This window comes from Amblyomma mixtum, unplaced genomic scaffold (genome assembly GCF_055824585.1).
Source record: "Amblyomma mixtum isolate Tamu unplaced genomic scaffold, ASM5582458v1 scaffold_23, whole genome shotgun sequence".
Classification (NCBI taxonomy): domain Eukaryota; kingdom Metazoa; phylum Arthropoda; class Arachnida; order Ixodida; family Ixodidae; genus Amblyomma; species Amblyomma mixtum.
Window position 1 is genome coordinate 528,642 of NW_028317720.1, and position 19,745 is coordinate 548,386.

The following is a 19,745-nucleotide window of genomic DNA, read 5'->3' on the forward strand; positions in this document are numbered from 1 at the left end:
TATGTCTTGCTATGAATAAATATGCGGAAAGGAGGGGCTGGAGGGAGCTAGGACACTGAAAGTAAGCAAGAAGGGCTCTTCGCGCTTTTGCGGCGCACGGGGCAAGATTTAGTATGGATCGGTTCGACACACATTTAGCTCTTTTTTAGCGCACTCAGTTTGTTTATTGCTTAAATGTCCACCTCCTCGCGGTTGAGTTATGCAACATCATATATGTGCTGGGCGGAAATGGATCATAAACGCTGATGAAGAGCCCTGTGAAGGATGGATTTCAATTAACTAGCGTTAAGGATGTTTTACATCCAACAGGTTCGCTATAATTTTTCAAATAAACTGCACATATCAGCGTCACTCTCAAATTTGCTTCGGCGTCGGAAAAGAAATCATGTAATGCGCTGTCATCCAGTATACAAAAAAAAACGAAAGAAATAAGAGGCACAAGGAGTGGCATGAACCAGAATAGTAGTAAACAGCGAACATTGTACGTTGCTTTCAGAACACAGTCTCATGTGTGACATTGTGACGAAGTAAATAAAATATCGAAAGTTTGCTATCTAATGTGTGAATGAAGGGAAAGTAAATCAATCGATGGAAAGCAGATGCTGATAGTGTTCTTCAAGTTCCTTCGAAAAATTCTGAGCATGTTTTATTCCAGACGATCTGTTGTTCCATATTTTTCGGAACGATGGCGGCGCCGTGCATCATCCGAGCACACGGCAGCTGATCTTCGCCGCCCCAGCGTGCGTGCAGCCAAGTGAGCGTCCAACAACAGGTCCATCGGCTGGTCGACACGGTCGCCGCTATCCGGTGGAAGGCGGCGTCCAGCATCCGGAAGAGGTCGAGGCCGTCAGTACGGCGACGGCCAATGTCACCCTGCGCTTCATCAGCCGGTGGTGGAACTAGGCTGTCAGCCGAGTCCGGCGCTTGGTTCTGGGCGCGATTGAGCGTCATCCCACCGTGGCCATCGGAATTTTGAGGAGAAAGACAGGTCACTTGGGAAAACCTCCGGCAGGCGGCGATTCTTTCTGTTCCTTCTGCGTCGCACTCTCTGGTGCCTCTCCGCCTTGTGTGCGGCGCGCTCCACATAAAAAGAGGAAAACGAAACAATAACTATAAACTACAGACATCTTCCTCAGAATGTCTTGTGCAAATTAATGTAACATATCATTTACATGAATGCTCTACCCTCATGCAAGAAGACAACTATTTTTGGGCAAATGCAACACGCCTTAAGAACGGGACTTTTCTACGAGACACAACTGATAGATTTCGGTCACAAATTAGCCCTCTCCGTCAACAATAACAACCAGGTTGACTGTACACTCTTGGACTTCCAAGAACCTTTAACTCGGTTGCGCACAGGTTTTTGGTGGTGAATTTGCCTACCTTCAAAATTATATCTTCCCCGTTCAAATGGCTCGAAGCGTATGTTTTCAGCAGAAAGCAACGTGTTATTCTAGAAAGAGTGCGAACAGTTCTGTGCCGTCTTTTCTTAACATTTATCAGTCATAGTTAATGAAGTATCTAGTGGGGTGAGATCGTACGCGGACTGTTGCATTTACCGTGCTGTCACCTGTGTGGCACCTGTCAATCAGCTGCAACGTGGCCTAACCTAACGTGGCCTAACGTGGCCTAACCATGGTACAGTACGCGGTACACGACATTATATTTTTCATAATTATTATAAATCTTCTCCAATTTACAAAAAGGCAACCTTTAACTACCCGATAATTTCTACTGACACAAACGTACCATATGTCAAGAATTACAGTATAGGCGCCGCCCTCTCTAGCAATCTAAATTTGAACGGTCAGCTTAATCATATTGCTTTTAATGTTAGTCTTTTTCGATATCATTAAAACGCATTTTCAAACAGATATTGGTTAGATTGAAAAAATCTGTGCGGCGGAATATCTAGCGCGTTCATAGGAGTGACAAGTCAGCGCTTAAAGCAAAGCGCTATAGAGCGGCGAAGGGGTTAACTAAAAGGCACATGCCGACTTGGTCCTGGTCACCTTCCCTTTTAACTAAAGGGCTCACGCTGACTGGTCTCCTTCCCTTGTGTGCATATCCTCGCCTCTTCCTTCTCTCTACGGACGCCAAAGTACAACTTTTGACCGTGATTTATCATTAAGAGCTTCTGCTGCAAAAATACATCCTAATCGAACGGAGATAGTTTTTTGCGAAGTGACTTTCCCTGAAATGTGACGAATGAGTCGGTATTAATGCGGCGGGGAAAAATGTCACAAAGCTTAAGAGGCAGCAGTTGACATGCCACCGCACTACCAGAAAACGTTATCATTTGGCGATACCAATATTAGGAAAATCCCTTCTCAGCTAATGTTTTTAAAATTCACACTCCGGTAAATTTATTTTCATTACATTTCATTATAATGAGTGATAAACAGAACAGATCAGCGGGGAACTGACAATGCAAAGAAAGCAACCAAACATTCAAAAGAGGCAATAAATGCAAGTGGGTTCTTGTTGGGTAGTTGGTTTGACAGAATAGAAAGGAATAGTGTGGAGGCCAGACGGTGAAGGTCTAAGAACTTCACTTTTTAGTGCCTGTCTAGTTCACCTTTATCGTCCTTTGACCATTAATACTCTCCGCAAATAACACCGAAGAAAAAATTGCCTGCTTGGTCTCTGGTTTTTATTGATAAGGAAATGCTCTGGTGTCCCTATAAATCAAAACGAATAGGTGCAGCACTGTAGACGCCGTGGTGGCTGCTGACCCGAAAGAAGTGGGTTCGGTCGGGGTCGTGGCAGTCGAATTTTTTTGTAGGTGAAATTCTAGAGGCCCGTGTGCTGTGCGATGTCAATGCAGGTTAAAGAACCGCAGGTGGTCGAAATTTCTCTAGCTGTCCTGTATAGCGTTCCTCATAGAAGAGTTGCTTTGGAGCGTTAAGCCCACATAAACCGTAAACTGTAACAGGCCAATGACAAAGCGGTTAGGCGATTGCTAGCGACAGTTATTTCTTTCATTATAATGTTTTGTTTTTGGCCAAACGGCCGGCTCTAGTGTAGACCGCTCGGGGTGTACAGGTACAAATTCCACTTCCTCAGCCCTTTAAAATGGTACTGCCCGCGAAAATCTCCTTTTAGCGCTGACGCCGAGATCCATGGAGCACGCAAATAATGTATCCTTAAGAGTCTGGACGACGATATCCATAAGAACTAATAATTAAAGGTGACAATTTTTTCCTAATATCTGTTCAGTGCTCTCTAGATTATTTAGATGCATTTTTTCTTTTACTAACTGTTTGTTCGAAGTATTCTTGAGATGTACAGAAAACGACTTTTTTGCCCTGGGGAGTACTGCGCTGAATTTCTCTTGAACTTTGTGGCGGCAAAAGAATCCCATAAGGACAGACATTGGACAGCTATGGCGATGACATTTCTAATGTCCTTCAGTGACTCAAGCCGTGCATAACTTGAGACTTCATAGCACCCACCCACCTTTCTTTTCCTACTTTTCAAACAAAGTACTTCAGTTTATACTTTTCTGGACGATCAACTTATTCGACGCTCTAGTTATAACAATTTATTTTGGCAGCCGGTGAAACCCGGTGACGTATTCTTTCTGCATAAAGTTTTCATTTCTCACGAGCATTGAATCGCACCATCCTCAACTGCCTCTCCCGTAGCTGCCTGAATGACAAACTTCAGCTTTAGTCGGGGATGTCTCCCCATTTCACTCATACCATGCGGACTTGGATGAAGGAGTAGAGCAGCCCGCCAAGCTCGGGGCAAACGAAGCGATCGTAGACCGCACCTTGGCTCCACATCCGAGCCGCCAGAGGCACCCTGCGAAGGTGAACCATGCACTCATTTCCATGATGAAGCAAAAATAACGTTACGAATAGCACCATTCGTTCACGCTTGAACATTGTATACGGTTTGCGTAGCGAACACTGGTTGGATATTTTGCCAAATATCCTCAGAATACAAAGCGATACACCTAGCTATCCAACGAATCTAAGGGTCTCTATACAATTGCGTGATTGAAGCCAAAATGGAGGAGGTGCACAAAATACGGGTAGTGGGTTCCACATTGAGAAGTGCACATAGAAAGTGCATCTGTAGAATGTGCGTCCAGAATCCTAGAAAATCTAGAAAACCCATCATATCAGCAGCTGCCAGAGCGTACTGTGAGAATTAGCGCTTTTTTAATGCTTGGTGGACTCCGTTCATTTTATTGGATGATAGGTAGGAGTTGCTTAATCCTTCACTTTTAAGGTAGGTGGCGCTTGCTGCTGACACCAACAGCTGGCAAAAGTTCGCGATGGGCACAAAAAACTGAACTTCATCCTCGGCACGGTTCACCAGCAGAGCAGCTCAAGCCAATGTATGAACGCGAATAAGATTAAACTGAGCCCGACAATCTTTGCTGAACTCTCACGAATAACAGTTACAACGAACATTTCCGCTGCATGTTTCGCCATAGCATTCCATGCCTGGTTGCATGTTAGAGTACGCTCCTGGTTTAATAGCTGTGCGCAGTAGCTAGCTTTGTAACCCTGTCATCCCCTATTGCTTTCGGACGCGCTGCGAAGCTGTGCGACGAGCAGCGCCACACGCGGCGCTGCGTAGCGTCAAGAGTAGCGTCACGGGTAGCGTCACTAGTTGCGTCACGAGTTGCGCCGAGTAGCGCCAGCCTGTCCTACACCAGTGGCGTAACAAATTTGGAATAGTTTCGTATAAGATACGGCTGTGGGCAATTCGCATGTACCTGCTTTGGTCTTCATAAGGAAAGATGTAGTCGATGTGTGTGTCCGCATTGTGCACCTAGCGGGTTTAGGGACGGCATTTTTATTTCGTCAGTAGGCTGACTGCCTGCTACGTAGGCTCGAACGTCCAATGCATTTTCGCTGACCATTCATGCGGCGCTGACAGGACAAATGCGAATGCGAGCGCCTTGGTGGCAGTAGCTGCGAGCCCCCGTGAGAAGTGGCGCACTAGGTACACTAACAGCACTATCCACAAGTCTCCACGTTCATCCAGAGGCGCACGCCAGCATTTTACAAGTTTCACATTGTAATCAAGGGGTCATGTATGTAAGAACTTCCATTTTCGCAACGCTTAGGGCTTCGATTAATGAAAAAAAAAAAACGGCGTCAGCACCAAGACTTTCGTTTACGTATTCCCCTGCTGAAAATGCACTAATTACTTTTCTCGTTTTCTCGCAGAAATTTCCTTGGAAACCTAGCTGAAAATATGCCCAGAATGTACCAATCCAAAGGCCTAAATCATGCTGGAACTTTCAGTGCATTGTTCTAAACGCGGCTAGCTTGTAGCGCTTCAAAAAGAATGAACAGGGGTCAAACGGAGTTGGGCTGAAGAAATAATGCCACTGCCCTCCATTCATTGCTTGAAAAATTTTGTTCAAAGGAAACAGCCTCGTGGTAAGCAAGGAAGCGTGCAGTGAGGATCGCCAGAACTGAGCCAGAACGGAGCTCTGACAGTTCAGAAATATTTACGCCAACCACTTATTCGGAAACACAGAAATTTGATTCTCAATCCTCCCTGGAAGCGGTACAAGGCTGGTTGCTTAATTAAAGCTACTCACCCGATGAGTGGACTGTGGAACTGACGCGCCATCTGGGCACTCGGCTGTAGGCATTGCCTTAAAGCCATCACAGCGCCTCCGACGAGCACCGCGTAACGGTTCCGGCCTGCGAAAAGGCAACGTGGAGTTTTAGGATTACAGGCTCCTCTACTACAGTGCTAGAATAACACCGAATCCTCAGTTCGCAAGCATTCACACGCTTTCGGAATAGAATAGGACACCCGTCTCATTGCTTGTTTACCTGTCGATATACGGTGCCGCTGGATCCAAGTCTGCACGGAGAGCAGTTATTACACCATCCACCAGGCAGGATGTTATCAATCTACCCAGCGTGGGGTTTCCATGAGCAGAACAAGAAGTAGACCGGCATAGCACCCAATCTACCAGCTGTAGATTCACTGCACTCCAGATTCATGCGAGCGGTCAGCATATCTTTCTCTGCTACGGACTGGTCTCTCTAATACACACTGATTGTATGCTTCACCTGTGCAGGGTACCACAGCCGTTCCAGCCGCTTTGTACTATGAATGTCGCCTTGTCTGCCCCGAGCTTGGTGGTGCTCCACCAAGCTGCGAACCACCACTGCGAACCGCTTGTTCGCAGTGTTCCCGCGATGTTGTAGGAAACAGCGCTTATTATCTTTGCAATACTGCACTCAATCTCTCTTGAATTTTCCGGCGGCAATACAGGCAATACTAGACATTATATGGCGATAGCACCTCTCCTGTCCTCCGGTCGTACACAAGAGGCACGACAGCCCCCCCCCCCCCCCTTCCTCCCCGCGACCCCTCTCCCCACCACATTTTCCTGTTGTGTTTCCTACTTTCAAAATACAATACTTAAGTTTTTACTACCTCAACAAGCCGCTTATATAACGCCACTTGTTTCAACAAACTATTGCGGCAGCCAGCGACACCCGGGCGTCGCATTCTTTCTGAAAGCAGTGGTCACTTCTGACGAGCATTTAATCGCACCATTCGCAACTGTCTGTCATGCAGCTGTCTGAACGACAAACTTGGACTTTAGTCAGAGATGGCTGCCCTTTGAATCACACCATGCCGACTCCAGATGCAGATATACAGGAGCACCACCAAGCTCGGGGCAGACAAGGCGACATTCATGGTACAAAGCGGCTGGAACGCCTGTGGTACCCTGCAAAGGTGAAGCATACAGTCATTAGCTTGACGAAACCCCTCACCTTAAGGCTTTCTGACACCGTCCGTCGAGTAGCGACACAATTTCTCCTCGATGCAACCCTAGCGTTGTGTAGCATTGTAGACGTTGGTTTGTCCTGCACCAGTGGCTTAACAGGTTTCTAATCGCGTAATATAAGATATGGCTGCGCGAAATTCTCAAGTGCATGCTTCTGTCTTCATAAGGAAAGGTATAGTTCATGTATGTGTCCGCATTTCGCACCTAGTGGGTTTGGGGACGGTCATTTTCTTTTCTGAGTAGGCTGACTGGCTGCTACGTAGGCCTGAACGTCCGAAGTATTTTCTCTAACCATTCATGCGGCGCTGACAGGAAAAATTCGAATGCGAGCGCAAATGTGTGGAAAACCGCGGTTAAAAATTACCGCATTAGATACCATCAGCGCTCTCCTTTAGTCGCCACGTTCATCCAGAGTTTTACGCCAGCAAGTTTAAGAGAATAATGAAGAAAGGTCATGCATGTCAGGTGTTCCATTTTCATAACGCTTTGTTCTTCGTTTACGGGACAAAGCTGCATTAGTAGGAAGACTCGTTTATGTATCCCCTTGCTTAAAATACGAATATTGCTTTTATTTCCGTGGAGCCTTACCTGAAAATATTCCCACAGTATATCAATTCAAAGGCCGAAGTTATTCCGGAACCTTATGTGTCTTGTACAGAACTCAGTAAGCTTGTAAGACTTTACAAACAATAAGGAGGGGTGAAAACGAATTAACCTGTAAATAATGTCACTGCCCTCTATCCATCAACTGAAAAGGTCATTCAAAGGAAACAGTGTCGCGGCAAGCAAGAAGACCGAACGAGTCAGGTTCGCCAGAACTGAGCCAGAATGCTTCCTTTTCATTTCAGAAATATATACATTGGCCACCTAATCGAACATAGAAAAATTTGATTCTCGATCCTCCCTGCTCCCGATACAAGGCTGCTGCTATACTAAATACTACTCACCCGCAGACTGGGTTCTGGAACCAGCGCCGCACCCGTCGCGCAAAAGCCATCAGAGCGCATGCGACGACCCTCGTCAGACGGCTGGTACCTGCGAAAAGACAAGGCGGAATTTTAGGATTACAAGCAACCTTCCTGCGGTGCTGTAGGCACATTGAAAAGTAAGTTTGCATGCTTTCATCCGTTTTGGAAATAAGAAAGGACGCCCCTTTCATTGCTTGTTTACCTCTCGATATAAGGTGTCGCCGGATCCAAGTCTGCAGAGATGCTGTGGCCGCAGTTATGGCACCAACCAGCCGGAAATGCGTTAACCACCTATCCGGTGCGGAGTTTTCGTCGCCAGAACAAGGTCTAGATCGTGCATAGCGCCCAACCTATAGTCTGGGTAATTACCCCACTCCTGATTTCGGATTTATGTGAGCGGTCAGCATACCTCTCTCTGCTACGCACTGGTCTCTCCAATACGCACTGGTCAGTGTGATGTCAGTCCGATGCAGTGCGAACGACAGTGTCGATAAGAATAATAAAAGGTGAGTATTTTTTTTCTCCATCTCTAAACAGTATTCTCTATGTGGCTCAGACGCAATTATTTTTTCACATAACTGGTTGTTCGCAGTGTTCCGGAGATGTAGTAGGCAGGTGTAGATGACAGATGTAGATGTAGATGACAAGGCTAAACACACATCTCAGAACGCTTCTGCTACCCTGCACTTACAGCTCTGGTTTATCACAAACGTTAGGAAAGAAAATAAATCTCGCAATATCAGTGTCACGCAATCGTAGGAAAAGGAGTGCCACCTATGAAAGCGCTCAATAGGAAAGCAAAATAAGAAAGAAATAACAAAAACTAAGATAAGAAATGAAACAAACACTATCATCGGGGTTTGGGCAGCAGACACCATCGTGATTGTCCGTGCTACAGGCTTTTATAAAAATGTTTCCACTTGTAATCGTGACTGGCTAGGCTGAGAGCAGTAGAGGGTTTTTACATGGTGAGTGAGGGTTATAAATATGCCCATGTTCCTGCAATAATCAGTTGATAGTTTGTGCATGTCTTTTTTCCGCAGTCGTAGTTTTGCCCCTATATTTTCAGTCATGCACCAACTACCCAGTGCCTGTCATTCTGTATAGAACAGGCATTTCAGTGATAGCTCTTATTCATAACGTTTCTCGATTTCTTGGGGTCTGCTACCAGCTTCCTTCGAAGTGAAATTTTCTGTCAACTTTTCTGTCAGGGCAAAATTTTTTGCGCAATTTTCTGTCCAAGCAATTCAAAATTGCGGCCCCCACAGTAAAAGGACATAGACCCTAATTTTTGATTGATTGCTGTTGTTATAATTAACTGGTCAAATTACTAATGTTTAACTGCTTTTAACACAATAATTAATAAGACATCATAAAACGAATTAGATATTTTGAATTCTCTATATAAGTACAACAGGTTACAGCCCAAAATTATCTAATGAAGTTAATTTTTAGTTAAGGTTATGATTATATTTATTTGCTACATTTACTAACCGTTAAGGTTCTGACCTACCTAATGGATATTCATAACTGGCTCGATGAGTACGACATGTTGGACACCAGTATTGTCCAATTAGGTCAATATATACTTATGGTTATGCTTAACATGGCGGCCATGTCGTGAGCACTCGGGTGACAGTGGATATACTGATTGCTATGATGAAACGTCGATGGAAAAGAGCCCACAAAAAATGAGAGAGAGAGACTTAAGGTGAGGTGAAAGAGCCCTTTCCCAAGCATTTCACCATAAAATGCCCGGCACCAGGCAGAGAAAGCTTGTATCTGGTGTATCATGGACGCGTCCCCGCCTCACTGGGTATCGCCCCAGGCACCTCCCACATCCCAGGCACATGCTCAAACGACTAACTAAGCCACCGCTGCGGTCTTGAAATTTGTCTTAAGCCTGTCTCACAAATTCAGGCGCTCACGCAAATGGTGAATGAACAGAACTGGATCAAACTGAACACCACAATCTTTGCTGAGCGCTCAGAAATTAAGCTGATACAAAAATTAAGTGAGACACAAAATCCACGTGACACACTTTGTGTTTAATAGCTCTGCGTAGCAGCTAGCCCTGCACCCCTCACATCCACCAATGCTTTCTGACGCGCTGCGAGGCAGTCCGCCGAGTAGCGTCGCATTTTCTCCTGCATCTAACCCAGGCGGTGCATTCCAGTGAAACCGCCGGTATGAACTGCGCCAGTGGCGTAAAAGCTTTGGAATAGTTTTGTATAAGATATGGCTGCGTGCAATTCGTATCCGCGTGCGTTTGTCTCAACCGCGGTTGAAAATTGGCATGCTGGATACCAACAGCACTATCCATTAGTACCCACATTAATCAAGAGGTGTACGCCAGCAAGCCTAACAGCTTATCGAAAAATGTTCATGCATATCAGGTGTTCCATTTTTACAACGATTGGTGCTTTGACTTATTAGACAAAGCTGCGAAAAAGCAATACTTTTGTTTATATATCCCCTGGCTAAAAATATTAAAATTGCTTTTTCCTTTTCTCCAAAGAAATTTCCGGGAAAGCCTGGCCAAAAATACGCCCAGAATGTACCAGTCGAAAGGCCGATGTCATGCTGGAGCCTCCAGTGTTTTGTGCTAAACGCCGTAAGCTTGTAGCACTTCTCAACGAACAAAGAGGGTCAAAAACCATGTTAATGGGTAGAAATAATGTCACTGCCCTTATCTATTGCCTGAGTTAAAAATTCATTGAAAGGGAATTGCGCCGCGCGGGCCAAGAAGCGTGCAGATGGAACAAGGTAGGTTCGCGAGAACTGAGTCAGAACGCAGCCCTCAGTTTTCACAAATAATTTGACCAGCCACACATCCACAAATACAGAAATTTAATTCTCAATCCTCCCCCCCCCCCTGCAACCGGTACAAGGCTGCTGCTTACTTAAGACTACTCACCCGCTAAGTGGATAGTGGTGCTCGCGCTCCGTCTGGGCATACGCCTGTAGGCATCGCTCTAAAGCCATCACAGCGCTTGCGACCAGAACCTCGAAACAGGCGTTGCCTGCGAAAAGACATGGTGGAGTTTTAGGATTAGAGGAACCTCTTCTGCAGTATTGCAATCACACTGAATCGTAAGTTTGCACGCAGTCGCGCGTTTTCGAAATAAAGGACACCCATCTCATTGCGTGTTTACCTGTCGATATACGGTGTCGCTGTATCCAAGACTGCAGAGGGGGCAGTCATGACATCAACCACCGGGCAACTTGTTAACCACCTACCCGGCGTGGGGTTTTCGTCCCCAGAACAAGATCTTGATCTTGACCCACATAGCACCCAACGTACCGGCTGGGGAATCACCCCACTCCAGATCTATATTTGTGTCAGCATGTCTCTCTCTACTCTAAGCCCTCTCCATCTAACAAGACAGTATCGCTGAGAGTGATAGAGGCTTGTTAAATGGTGAACGAGGGTTGTAAATGTGCCTCTTTTCTTCCACTTAACAGTTGGTAGTGGGCGCATATGTAACCTTGTTCTTTCTTGGGTTGTTTTTTTGCGCCCTAGTATCTTCAGTCATGCACCAACTCGACGTACTGCCCGACATTTTATAGAGCCGGAACTATTTTAGTTTTCACCTCGGATGTAAACTCAACAATCACTGTTGAGATACGTGGTGTTTGCTGCTGATACCGACAGATGACACAAGCGAGAAATGTGCACGAAAGACGGACAGTGTCCTCATGATGATGATGATAAATTTTTATGGTGTAAGGGCGTCTTAGACGGAAGAGCGCCATGGCACCGGGTTTTTCCTTTACTCAAGGTGGGGTGAAATACCCATTTGCCAAGAACATCACCCTTAAAAAGCCGAACACCAGGCAGGGGAAACTTGTACCCACTGTATCACCGGTGGGTTCCCGGCGGTCCTGGGGATAGAACCTCGCATCTTCCGCAAGCCAGGTGGACGTTCAAACGACTAGGCCACCGCTGCGGTCTTGAAATTTGTCTTCGGCCATGCAAATGATGACTGAACTCCAATTGGGCCAAACTGAGCCAGACAATCTTTCCCCAACTTTGAGAATGGAAAGAAGCTGATGCAAAAGTAAAGGCGAACGACTCCGCTGGATATCCCCCGATAGCATTCTAAGTGTATTTTCTAGTAAGGAGTTAGCTCTCGCGGGCCCATTCACATATACTTCAGACACTTCATGTTTAATATTTCTGCATAGTGAGGTAACAGCTTTTGAATTGTGTCCATGAGTCTGTTTGAGGTATGGCTGTGGGATATACGTACGCGAGTGCTTTTGCCTGGGCAAGGAAGGAAAATAGTTGATGTTAGTCTCCGCATATCTCAACTAGTGGATGAGGCGAAGGCCATTTTATTTGCTCAGCACACTGACTGCCTCCTACCCAGGCCTGAAATTCCGTTGTATTTTCGCTAACCATTGATGCGGCGCTGACAAGACATGTGAATATGAGTGCCGTGGTGGTGGTAACCGCGAAGCCACTGTTGAAAATTGGCGCGTTAGATACCAACAGCATTATCCACTAGGCGCTACGTTCCTCGAGAGGTGTACGCCAGCATTTTAAGAAAAAACGGTCATGCATGTCAGGTGTTTCATTTTTAAAACGCTTGGTTCTTCGATTTATGCATGGGGCAAAAAGCTACGTTGGGAGCAAGTCTTTCGCTTCTGTATTCTCTTGCCCAACATACGAAAATTAATTTTCCTTCTTTGAAGCAGAAATTTCCGTGGAAGCCTAACCAAAAATATTCTCATAATTTACCAATCGAAAGACCAAATCCATGCTGGAACACTTAGTGTATTATGCTATACTTAATAATATTATAGCACTTCGCAAACAATGAAGAGTGGCAAAACCCTGTTAAGCTGTAGCAATAATATCAGTGCCCTGTATCCATTGTCTGAAAAGTTCGTTCAAACAAAACATCGTCCCGACAAGCAAGGAGCGCGCAGGCGGAATGAGTGAGGTTCTCCGGAACTGAGGCAGAACGGCGCTCCCAAATTTCAGAAATATTTGCCCCAGTAATTTATTCTGAAATACACAAATTTGACTCTCGATCCTCCCTGCAACCAATCCAAGGCAGCTGCTGTACAAAACACTACTCACCAGCTGACCAGATTGTGGAACTAGCTCGCTGTACGGGCACACGGCTGTACCCGTCGCGGAAAAGCCATCAGGGTGCCTACGACGAGACCCCGGGTGCTGCCTGCGAAAAAAGAAGGTGGAGTTTGAGGATTAGAGGCAGTACTGCAGTCACACTGAATCGTAAGTTCGTCCGCTTTCACATGTTTTCGAAATAAGAGAGGAAACGCATCTGACTGCTTGTTTACCTGTGGATATGCGATGTCGCGAGATCAAAGAGTACAGGAATGCAGCGCCCGCACTTATGACACCAACGTCCGGGTACTACGCTAACCACCTACCTGTTACAAGGATTTCGTCACCAGCACAAGATCTAGATCGACACAGCGCCCAACGTATGGGCTGGAGAATCGCCCCATTCCAGATCCATGTGCTCGGTCAGCGTACCTGTCTCTACTACACCCTAGTCTCTCTAATACGCAATGGCCAGTGTGAGGTCAGTCTGCTGCAGTGCGGACAACAATGTCCTATAAGAGGCAATAATGAAAGGTGACCTTTTTTTTTAATCCCTAGTAAGTGGTCTCTAGTTAGCTTCGACGCAATTTTTCTTCTTCTAACAGTTTGTTCGCAGTGTTCCCGAGATGTTTTTAGAAAACATCGCTTCTTATACTGGGGAATACTGCACTGAAATTTCCAACAGGGGCCCATCCCCCCTGCCACCTCCCTCCTCCTTCCGTCAAAAGAGCTACTACTGGGGCTAGTTGGAAATACAAACTTGAAGAAATTGGTGAGCGCTAAAAAACCACGGAAAAAGGACGAACACACAGGACGAAGCGCTTTCTAACAACTGTTTTAATCTCAAAAGGAATATGACTATATACACACATTTGACGTCTTATCATGCACAGAAGAGGGAGGTACGCACGCGCTGACAAGAATAAAAATGAAGGAAAAAAAAGAAAACAGGTAAAAACTACGCGCGCTTACAACAGCCGAAGATTGCTATTCCTGAGATAGGTTAATTCAGTTCCCCCTAACATCACCGAAGGGGAGCTGACGCATTGCTTATCCGGAGCAACGTGCATTGCGAAAGCTTCGATAATTTCTCTTTCGCGTCTGTTCCGAGCCCTACCTATAACCTTGGTGTTTTTAGCAGTGGTATGCATTTACAGTGGGCACAATGAGGTGTCAGATTCCCGGATTGTCAGATTCCCGGACATAATCTTTCGTGTTCCCGGAGCCTCTTGTTAAGGCATCTGCCCGTTTTCCAACGTAAGTTCGTTGGCAGCTGAGTGGAATGCTGTAAATGACGTTTTCGTCACACTTTACATAGGTGTTTTCGTGTTTGATATTGCACCCAGGCTTCTTTTTGTGGTCTTCAGTCTCGTTGACCTTTTTGCACATTCCAATGAGCTTATTGGGAGCTGAGAAAACCACCTGGACTCCGTACTTGTTGGCTATCCTCCTTCCGTGTTTCCTGCTATCAGAATACAATACTTCAATACTTGAGTCTTTAATTCCTGGAGTAAAGACCTTTTTGCAAGGCACTTGTTGCAAGAAGCTATTACGGCAGCCGGCGGCACCCGGGCGTCGCATTCTTTCTGAATGAACTGGCTACTTCAAACCAACACATAATCGTGGCATCCTCAACTTTGTCACGCAGCTGCCTGAATGGCAAACCTGAAATTTAGCCAGAGATGTCTCCCCGTTAACTCAGGCCGTGCCGACCCGCGATGAAGCAATAGAGCAGCCCACCAAGTTATTTGCAGACAAAGGGACACCCACAGCCCGAAGCTGGTTGCCACATCCGAAATGCCAGAGCTACCTTGCGAAGTTGAAGCATAAATAATGTGCAGAATAGCGTCATTTGTCTGCGTTTAAGCATTGTAGACGAGTAGTCTAGCGACCACTAGTTAGAAGTTTTTTAAATATTCTCAGGATACATGGAGAACATGCAGACAATTACAAACGGAAAGCACGTTGCTACATTTTGCGCACTATAGCCTCGAAAATCTTAAAAATATAACTTTCAATTTCAGTAGTGCCAGCATGTTCTATCGAAATTCGCGTGGTTGTTTTGAATGCAGGTTGCGTTACTCTGAATTTAGTGTGTGGTAGGGCGCAGCCGCTGCAGGTAGAAAATGAATGAATGAAAATATTGCGCCGCAATTATAACACAGGAAAAAAAAGGCAACGCATGCACACGCTGCGAAGTGTTTATTGGAAGAAAATGGCAATATTTATAAGCCTTGCTTAGCATATAACAACGCCCTATCGGTCTAAGCCCATCCAGTAACAAGTAATCGGCAAATAACAAGTCTAAATAGAAACCCCAGAGCACTTCCTAAACCCTGCACTTATAGCACTAGCGTATAACAAGGGTTAGAAAATAAAAAAAATAGCAGTAGCAGTGCCAGTCAGTCGTTGGAGAAGCAGTGTCGGGTTGTAAGCAAAAGCAGTCGATACCTTAATAGCTAAGTGGAGATAGGTAGACTAGCTTTGAACATTAAAAGCTTCAATGCAAGACAAAAGCAAAACAAGAGGAGTGCGAAAGCATCGACCTACTCTGTAAAAAGCCTGCTTCTTGACATCTTCAGCATCTTTGCCACTTGTACCCAAGCGCCTTTCAGGGTTTTTCCGCAGCAACTGTAAGTCAACAATAGAGAGTTTTAGTATAGCGAGCTTTGCATGTAAGATAACTACATATTAGACGTGCAAAAACAGAAGCAACATAAAAAGTGACAGGAACACCGCCTAAGTTTAGGCGTCGGACGCTGATACTGTTCAAATGTGCTGTCTTTTTCTTGTGTTGGCATGGTTGCGTAGCATTATTTTCAGGCATACACCAGCTCACCCCAGAGCCCGGAGATCTGTACAGCCCGCGGCGGATGAAATCTCACCCATCGCTGTTGTGTTAAGTCACTTTGGGTGCTTGAACTGACAAATGACACAAGTGGGCGATATCCACGATGACTGAACTTTATCCTGATGATGGTGATGATGATGATGATGAATTTTTATCCCGCAAGGGCATCTGCGGCCGAAGAGCGCCATGGCACAAGGTTTCTTCTTACTCAAGGTTGGGTCGAAGACCGAGTTGGAAAGCATTCCCCCCCTGAAAATGCTGAGCACCACAGAGGGGAAAAGCTCGAAGCCATTGTATCAACGGTTGGTACACGGAGGCACCGGGGATCGAACCCCGCACTTCCCGCCGGCGACGCGGATGCCCAAACAACTGGGCCGCAGTGGCGGTCTTGAAATTTGTCTTCGGCACGGCTCATAAGCACAGCGGCTCACGAGAATGGTGACTGATCGCAAACTGGACCAAACTGAGCGCGACAATCTTTGCTGAACTCTCAGAAATAAAGGTAATGCAAAACACAAGGTGAACGTTTCCCCTGGGTATTCGCCGATAGCATTCTAAGCGTCTTTTGAGTAAGAAGTTAGCTATTGAGTGTCCAGTGACATGTACTTGAGACACTGTGTGTTTTATAGCTCAGCGTAGTAGCTAGTCCTGCACCCCTCACATCCACTAAGGCTTTCTGGTACGCTGCGAAGCTGTCCGCCGAGTAGCACCATAATTTCTCCTCCATCCAGCGCGACTACTGCTTTGCAGAGCACTCGCCGGCATTGGCTATGGCGGTGGTGTAACAGCTTTGAGATAGTCACCAGAAGTCTGTGTAAGATATGGATGTGAGAAATTTGTACGTGATTGCTTTTGCCTGGGCAAGGATAGCTGATGTGAGTTTCCGCATTTCGCAATCAGTGGATGAGGTGACGGCCATTTCATTTGCTCAGTACGCTGGCTACGCAGGCCTGAACTTCCGATGTCTTTTCGCTAACGATTCAGGCGGTGATGACAGGACACATGCGAATGTAGGCATCGTGGTGGTGATAACCGCGCAAACATGGTTGAAAAGTGGCGCGCTAAGTACCAACAGCACTATCCACTAATCGTCGTGCTCATCCAGAGGTGTACGCCATCAAGTATAACAGTTTAAGGAAGAAGTGTCATGCAAGTCAGGTGTTCCATTTTCACAACGGTTTGGTTTCGTTTGGTTTATGGGGTTTAATGTCCCAAAGCGACTAAGGCTATGAGAGACGGCGTAGTGAAGGGCTCCGGAAATTTCGACCACCTGGGGTTCTTTAACATGCACTGACATCGCACAGAACACGGGCCTCTAGCTTTGTGCTTCGATTTATGGGTCAAAGCTGCATTAAGAGAGAGACTCCTTGATGTATCCCCTTCTTAAAATACGAATATTACTTTTCCCTCTTACAGGAAAAACTTCCGCGGAGGCCTAACCGAAAATATTCCCAGAATATACCAATCGAAAGGCCGAACAAATTCAAGCTGCAACATGCAGTGTATTGTACTACGCTCAATAAGCTTGTAGCGCTTCACAAACAATGAAAAGGGGTAAAGCAATGCTAATGTGTTGAAATAATGTCACTACTTCTATCCATTGCCTGAAAAGTTCGTTGAAAGGGTGCAGCGCCACGGTAAGGAAGAAGCACGCAGATGGAACGAGGTAGTTTCGCCAGAAATGAGCCACAACGGCACCCTTCCATGTCGCAAATACTGACACCATCCACTTATTCGTAAATACAGAAATTTGATACTCGAACCTCCCTGCACCCGATATAAGGCTGCTGATATACCAAAACCTACTCACCCGCGGACTGGATTGTGGAACCGGCGCGTTGTAGGGCACCGGGTGAATGCAAGCATCTACTAAAGCCATCAGAGTGCCTGCGACGAGACCCGCCAAACGTGCGCGGCCTGCGAAAAAACAAGGTGGATTTGATGATTACAGGCACCTCGGCTGCAAAGCTGCAATCACGATGAATCGTAATTTCGTGCGTTTTCACGCGCTTTCGAAATAAGAAAGAACACCAATCTCATTGCTTGTTTACCTTTCGATATACGGTGTCGCTGGATCCAAGTCTGCAGATGGGCAGTTCTGACACCACCCACTGGGATAACAGCTTAACCACCTAGCAGGCGTGGGGTTTCCGTCACCAGAACAAGATCTAGACCGACGTCGCACCCAACATACCGGATGGGGAATTACCCCACTCTTGGTTCATTTTTAGCGGTCAGCATACCTCTCCCTACAATGGACTGGTCTCTCTAATACGCGCTGGTGGGTGTTATGTCAGTCTGAAGCTGAGCGAACGAAAATGTGGGCAAGTAATAATAGTCAGAAGTGACTTTTCCCCTTAATCTCTGATCATTGGTCTCCAGGTGGATTAGACGCCATTATTCTTTCACTAACCGCTTGTGCGCAATGTTTCCGAGATGTAGGAAACAGCAATCTTTATCGTGGGGAGAAGTGCAATGAATCTCTGCTGAACTTTCCGGTGGCGTACCAATCCCGTAAGGGGCGACTTCGACATTGTATGGCGATGGTATCTCTTCTGTCGTCCTGTCGTACTTAATAGAAACCACTGCCCCTACCCCCTCCCCTGTGTTTCCTACTTTAAAGATACAATATTTCAGTTCTTATTTCCCTGGACGAGCTACTTATCTCAACAAGCTGTTACGGCAGCCGGAAAAATCCGGGCCACGCATTCTCTCTGAATGAAGTGGGAGCACTTAATCGCACCATCGTCAGCTGTCGGCCATGCAGCTCACTGAACGACAATCTTGAACTTTAGATGGAGATAGCTCCCCTTTCACTCACGCCATGTCGACTAGAGATGCAGCAGTACGAGGGCACCGCCAAGCTCAGGGCAGACAGGGTGACATCCACAGCTCGAAGCGGGTTGCCCCATCCGAAACGCCAGAGGCGACGGAGAAGCCTACGATCAGTTGTGTTACGTAGCATAAATAATTCGCTAAATAGCGCCATTTGCTTTTGTTTAACCATTGTAGACGAGTTGTCTAGCGGCCACTGGTTGTATTTTTTTCAACATATCCTCAAGATATGAAGAGAAACATCATATGAAGAGAAACATCTAACGATCCCACTCATCTCTAGGTCTCCAAACAAATGTGTGATCGAAGCTTTAAGCCTAAAATACTGGGCGCTAAAAATGTGCGCACTGAGAGGCGCATACAGTTACAGTCAAACACGGACGGTGTTTTTGTATAATGTGCACATAGAAGCCTAGAAAATCCGGGAAAAAAATTTCTGCCATTGCCAGCACGTTCTATAGAAATTTGCGTGGTCAATTTGCATGCTTCGCACGTTACACTGAATTTTCGGGGCGAAAAGATGCATCCGCTTGGGGTCGTGAAGCAATGAACGAAAATACAGCGGCGCAACGACGACAACAAGAAAGAACAACCCAACACATGCGCACACTACCAACTGTTTATAGGAAGAAAGGGGGCAGATTTATAAGCGACATTCACAATGTAACAACGCTCTATCGCTCTTAGCACAGTCATTAGGAAGTAATCTGCAAATGAAAAGGCGAAATTCAAATCGCAGAACGCTTCTTCTTACCTGCACATAAAGCACTAGCTTATAGCGTACGTTTGAAAAGAAAAAAAGATAAGCACTAGCAGTATCAGTAAAATAAAAAAGCGACACCACCTTGTTTTGAGTAACGGACGCCAAAAAAGGAAGACGGAATTCTGGGTGGTGATAGTCTTCATAGAAACATTTCCACCTTTACTTGTTACTGACGGGACTGAGAGCGATAGAGCTTTGGTACATGGTGAGTGAGGGCTAAATATATGCCCCTGTTCTTTCGTTCAACAGTTGGTAGTGTGCGCAACTGTTCTTTTTCTGTCTTGTATTTTCAGATATATACCAACTCGCCCCACTTCTCGTGACTCTGTAGAGCCGGAGCTATTCGATTTTTCGCCACTGATGAAAACTCAACAATTGCTGTTGAGTTACGTGGCGTTTGCTTGCGACACCGAAATATGGAAAAAGTTGGCGATGTGCACGGAAGCTGAACACCGTCTTAATGA

The 19,745-nt window shown here is 46.0% G+C and overlaps 1 protein-coding gene across 25 annotated transcripts in view; it reads right to left on the minus strand.

Moving 5' to 3' along the window:
- Positions 1 to 600: 600 nt before the first annotated feature.
- Positions 601 to 19,745, minus strand: part of LOC149324567 (uncharacterized) — a 259,754-nt gene continuing 240,609 nt past the window's right edge. For 20 of the 25 annotated variants that reach the window (XM_089565390.1, XM_089565394.1, XM_089565393.1 and 17 more), the window contains 4 exons: positions 17,494 to 17,600; positions 15,383 to 15,463; positions 12,842 to 12,941; positions 10,670 to 10,775 (listed from right to left, as the gene is read on the minus strand). In XM_089565390.1, coding sequence (XP_089421516.1) covers positions 12,918 to 12,941; positions 15,383 to 15,463; positions 17,494 to 17,600 — 212 coding nt within the window. In that variant the 3' untranslated portion in view covers positions 10,670 to 10,775; positions 12,842 to 12,917. Of the gene's footprint in view, positions 1,079 to 5,572; positions 5,679 to 7,731; positions 7,820 to 10,669; positions 10,776 to 12,841; positions 12,942 to 15,382; positions 15,464 to 17,493; positions 17,601 to 19,745 lie in introns of those variants that run through there. The other 5 variants (XM_089565409.1, XM_089565392.1, XM_089565410.1 and 2 more) reach the window with 5 other exon arrangements.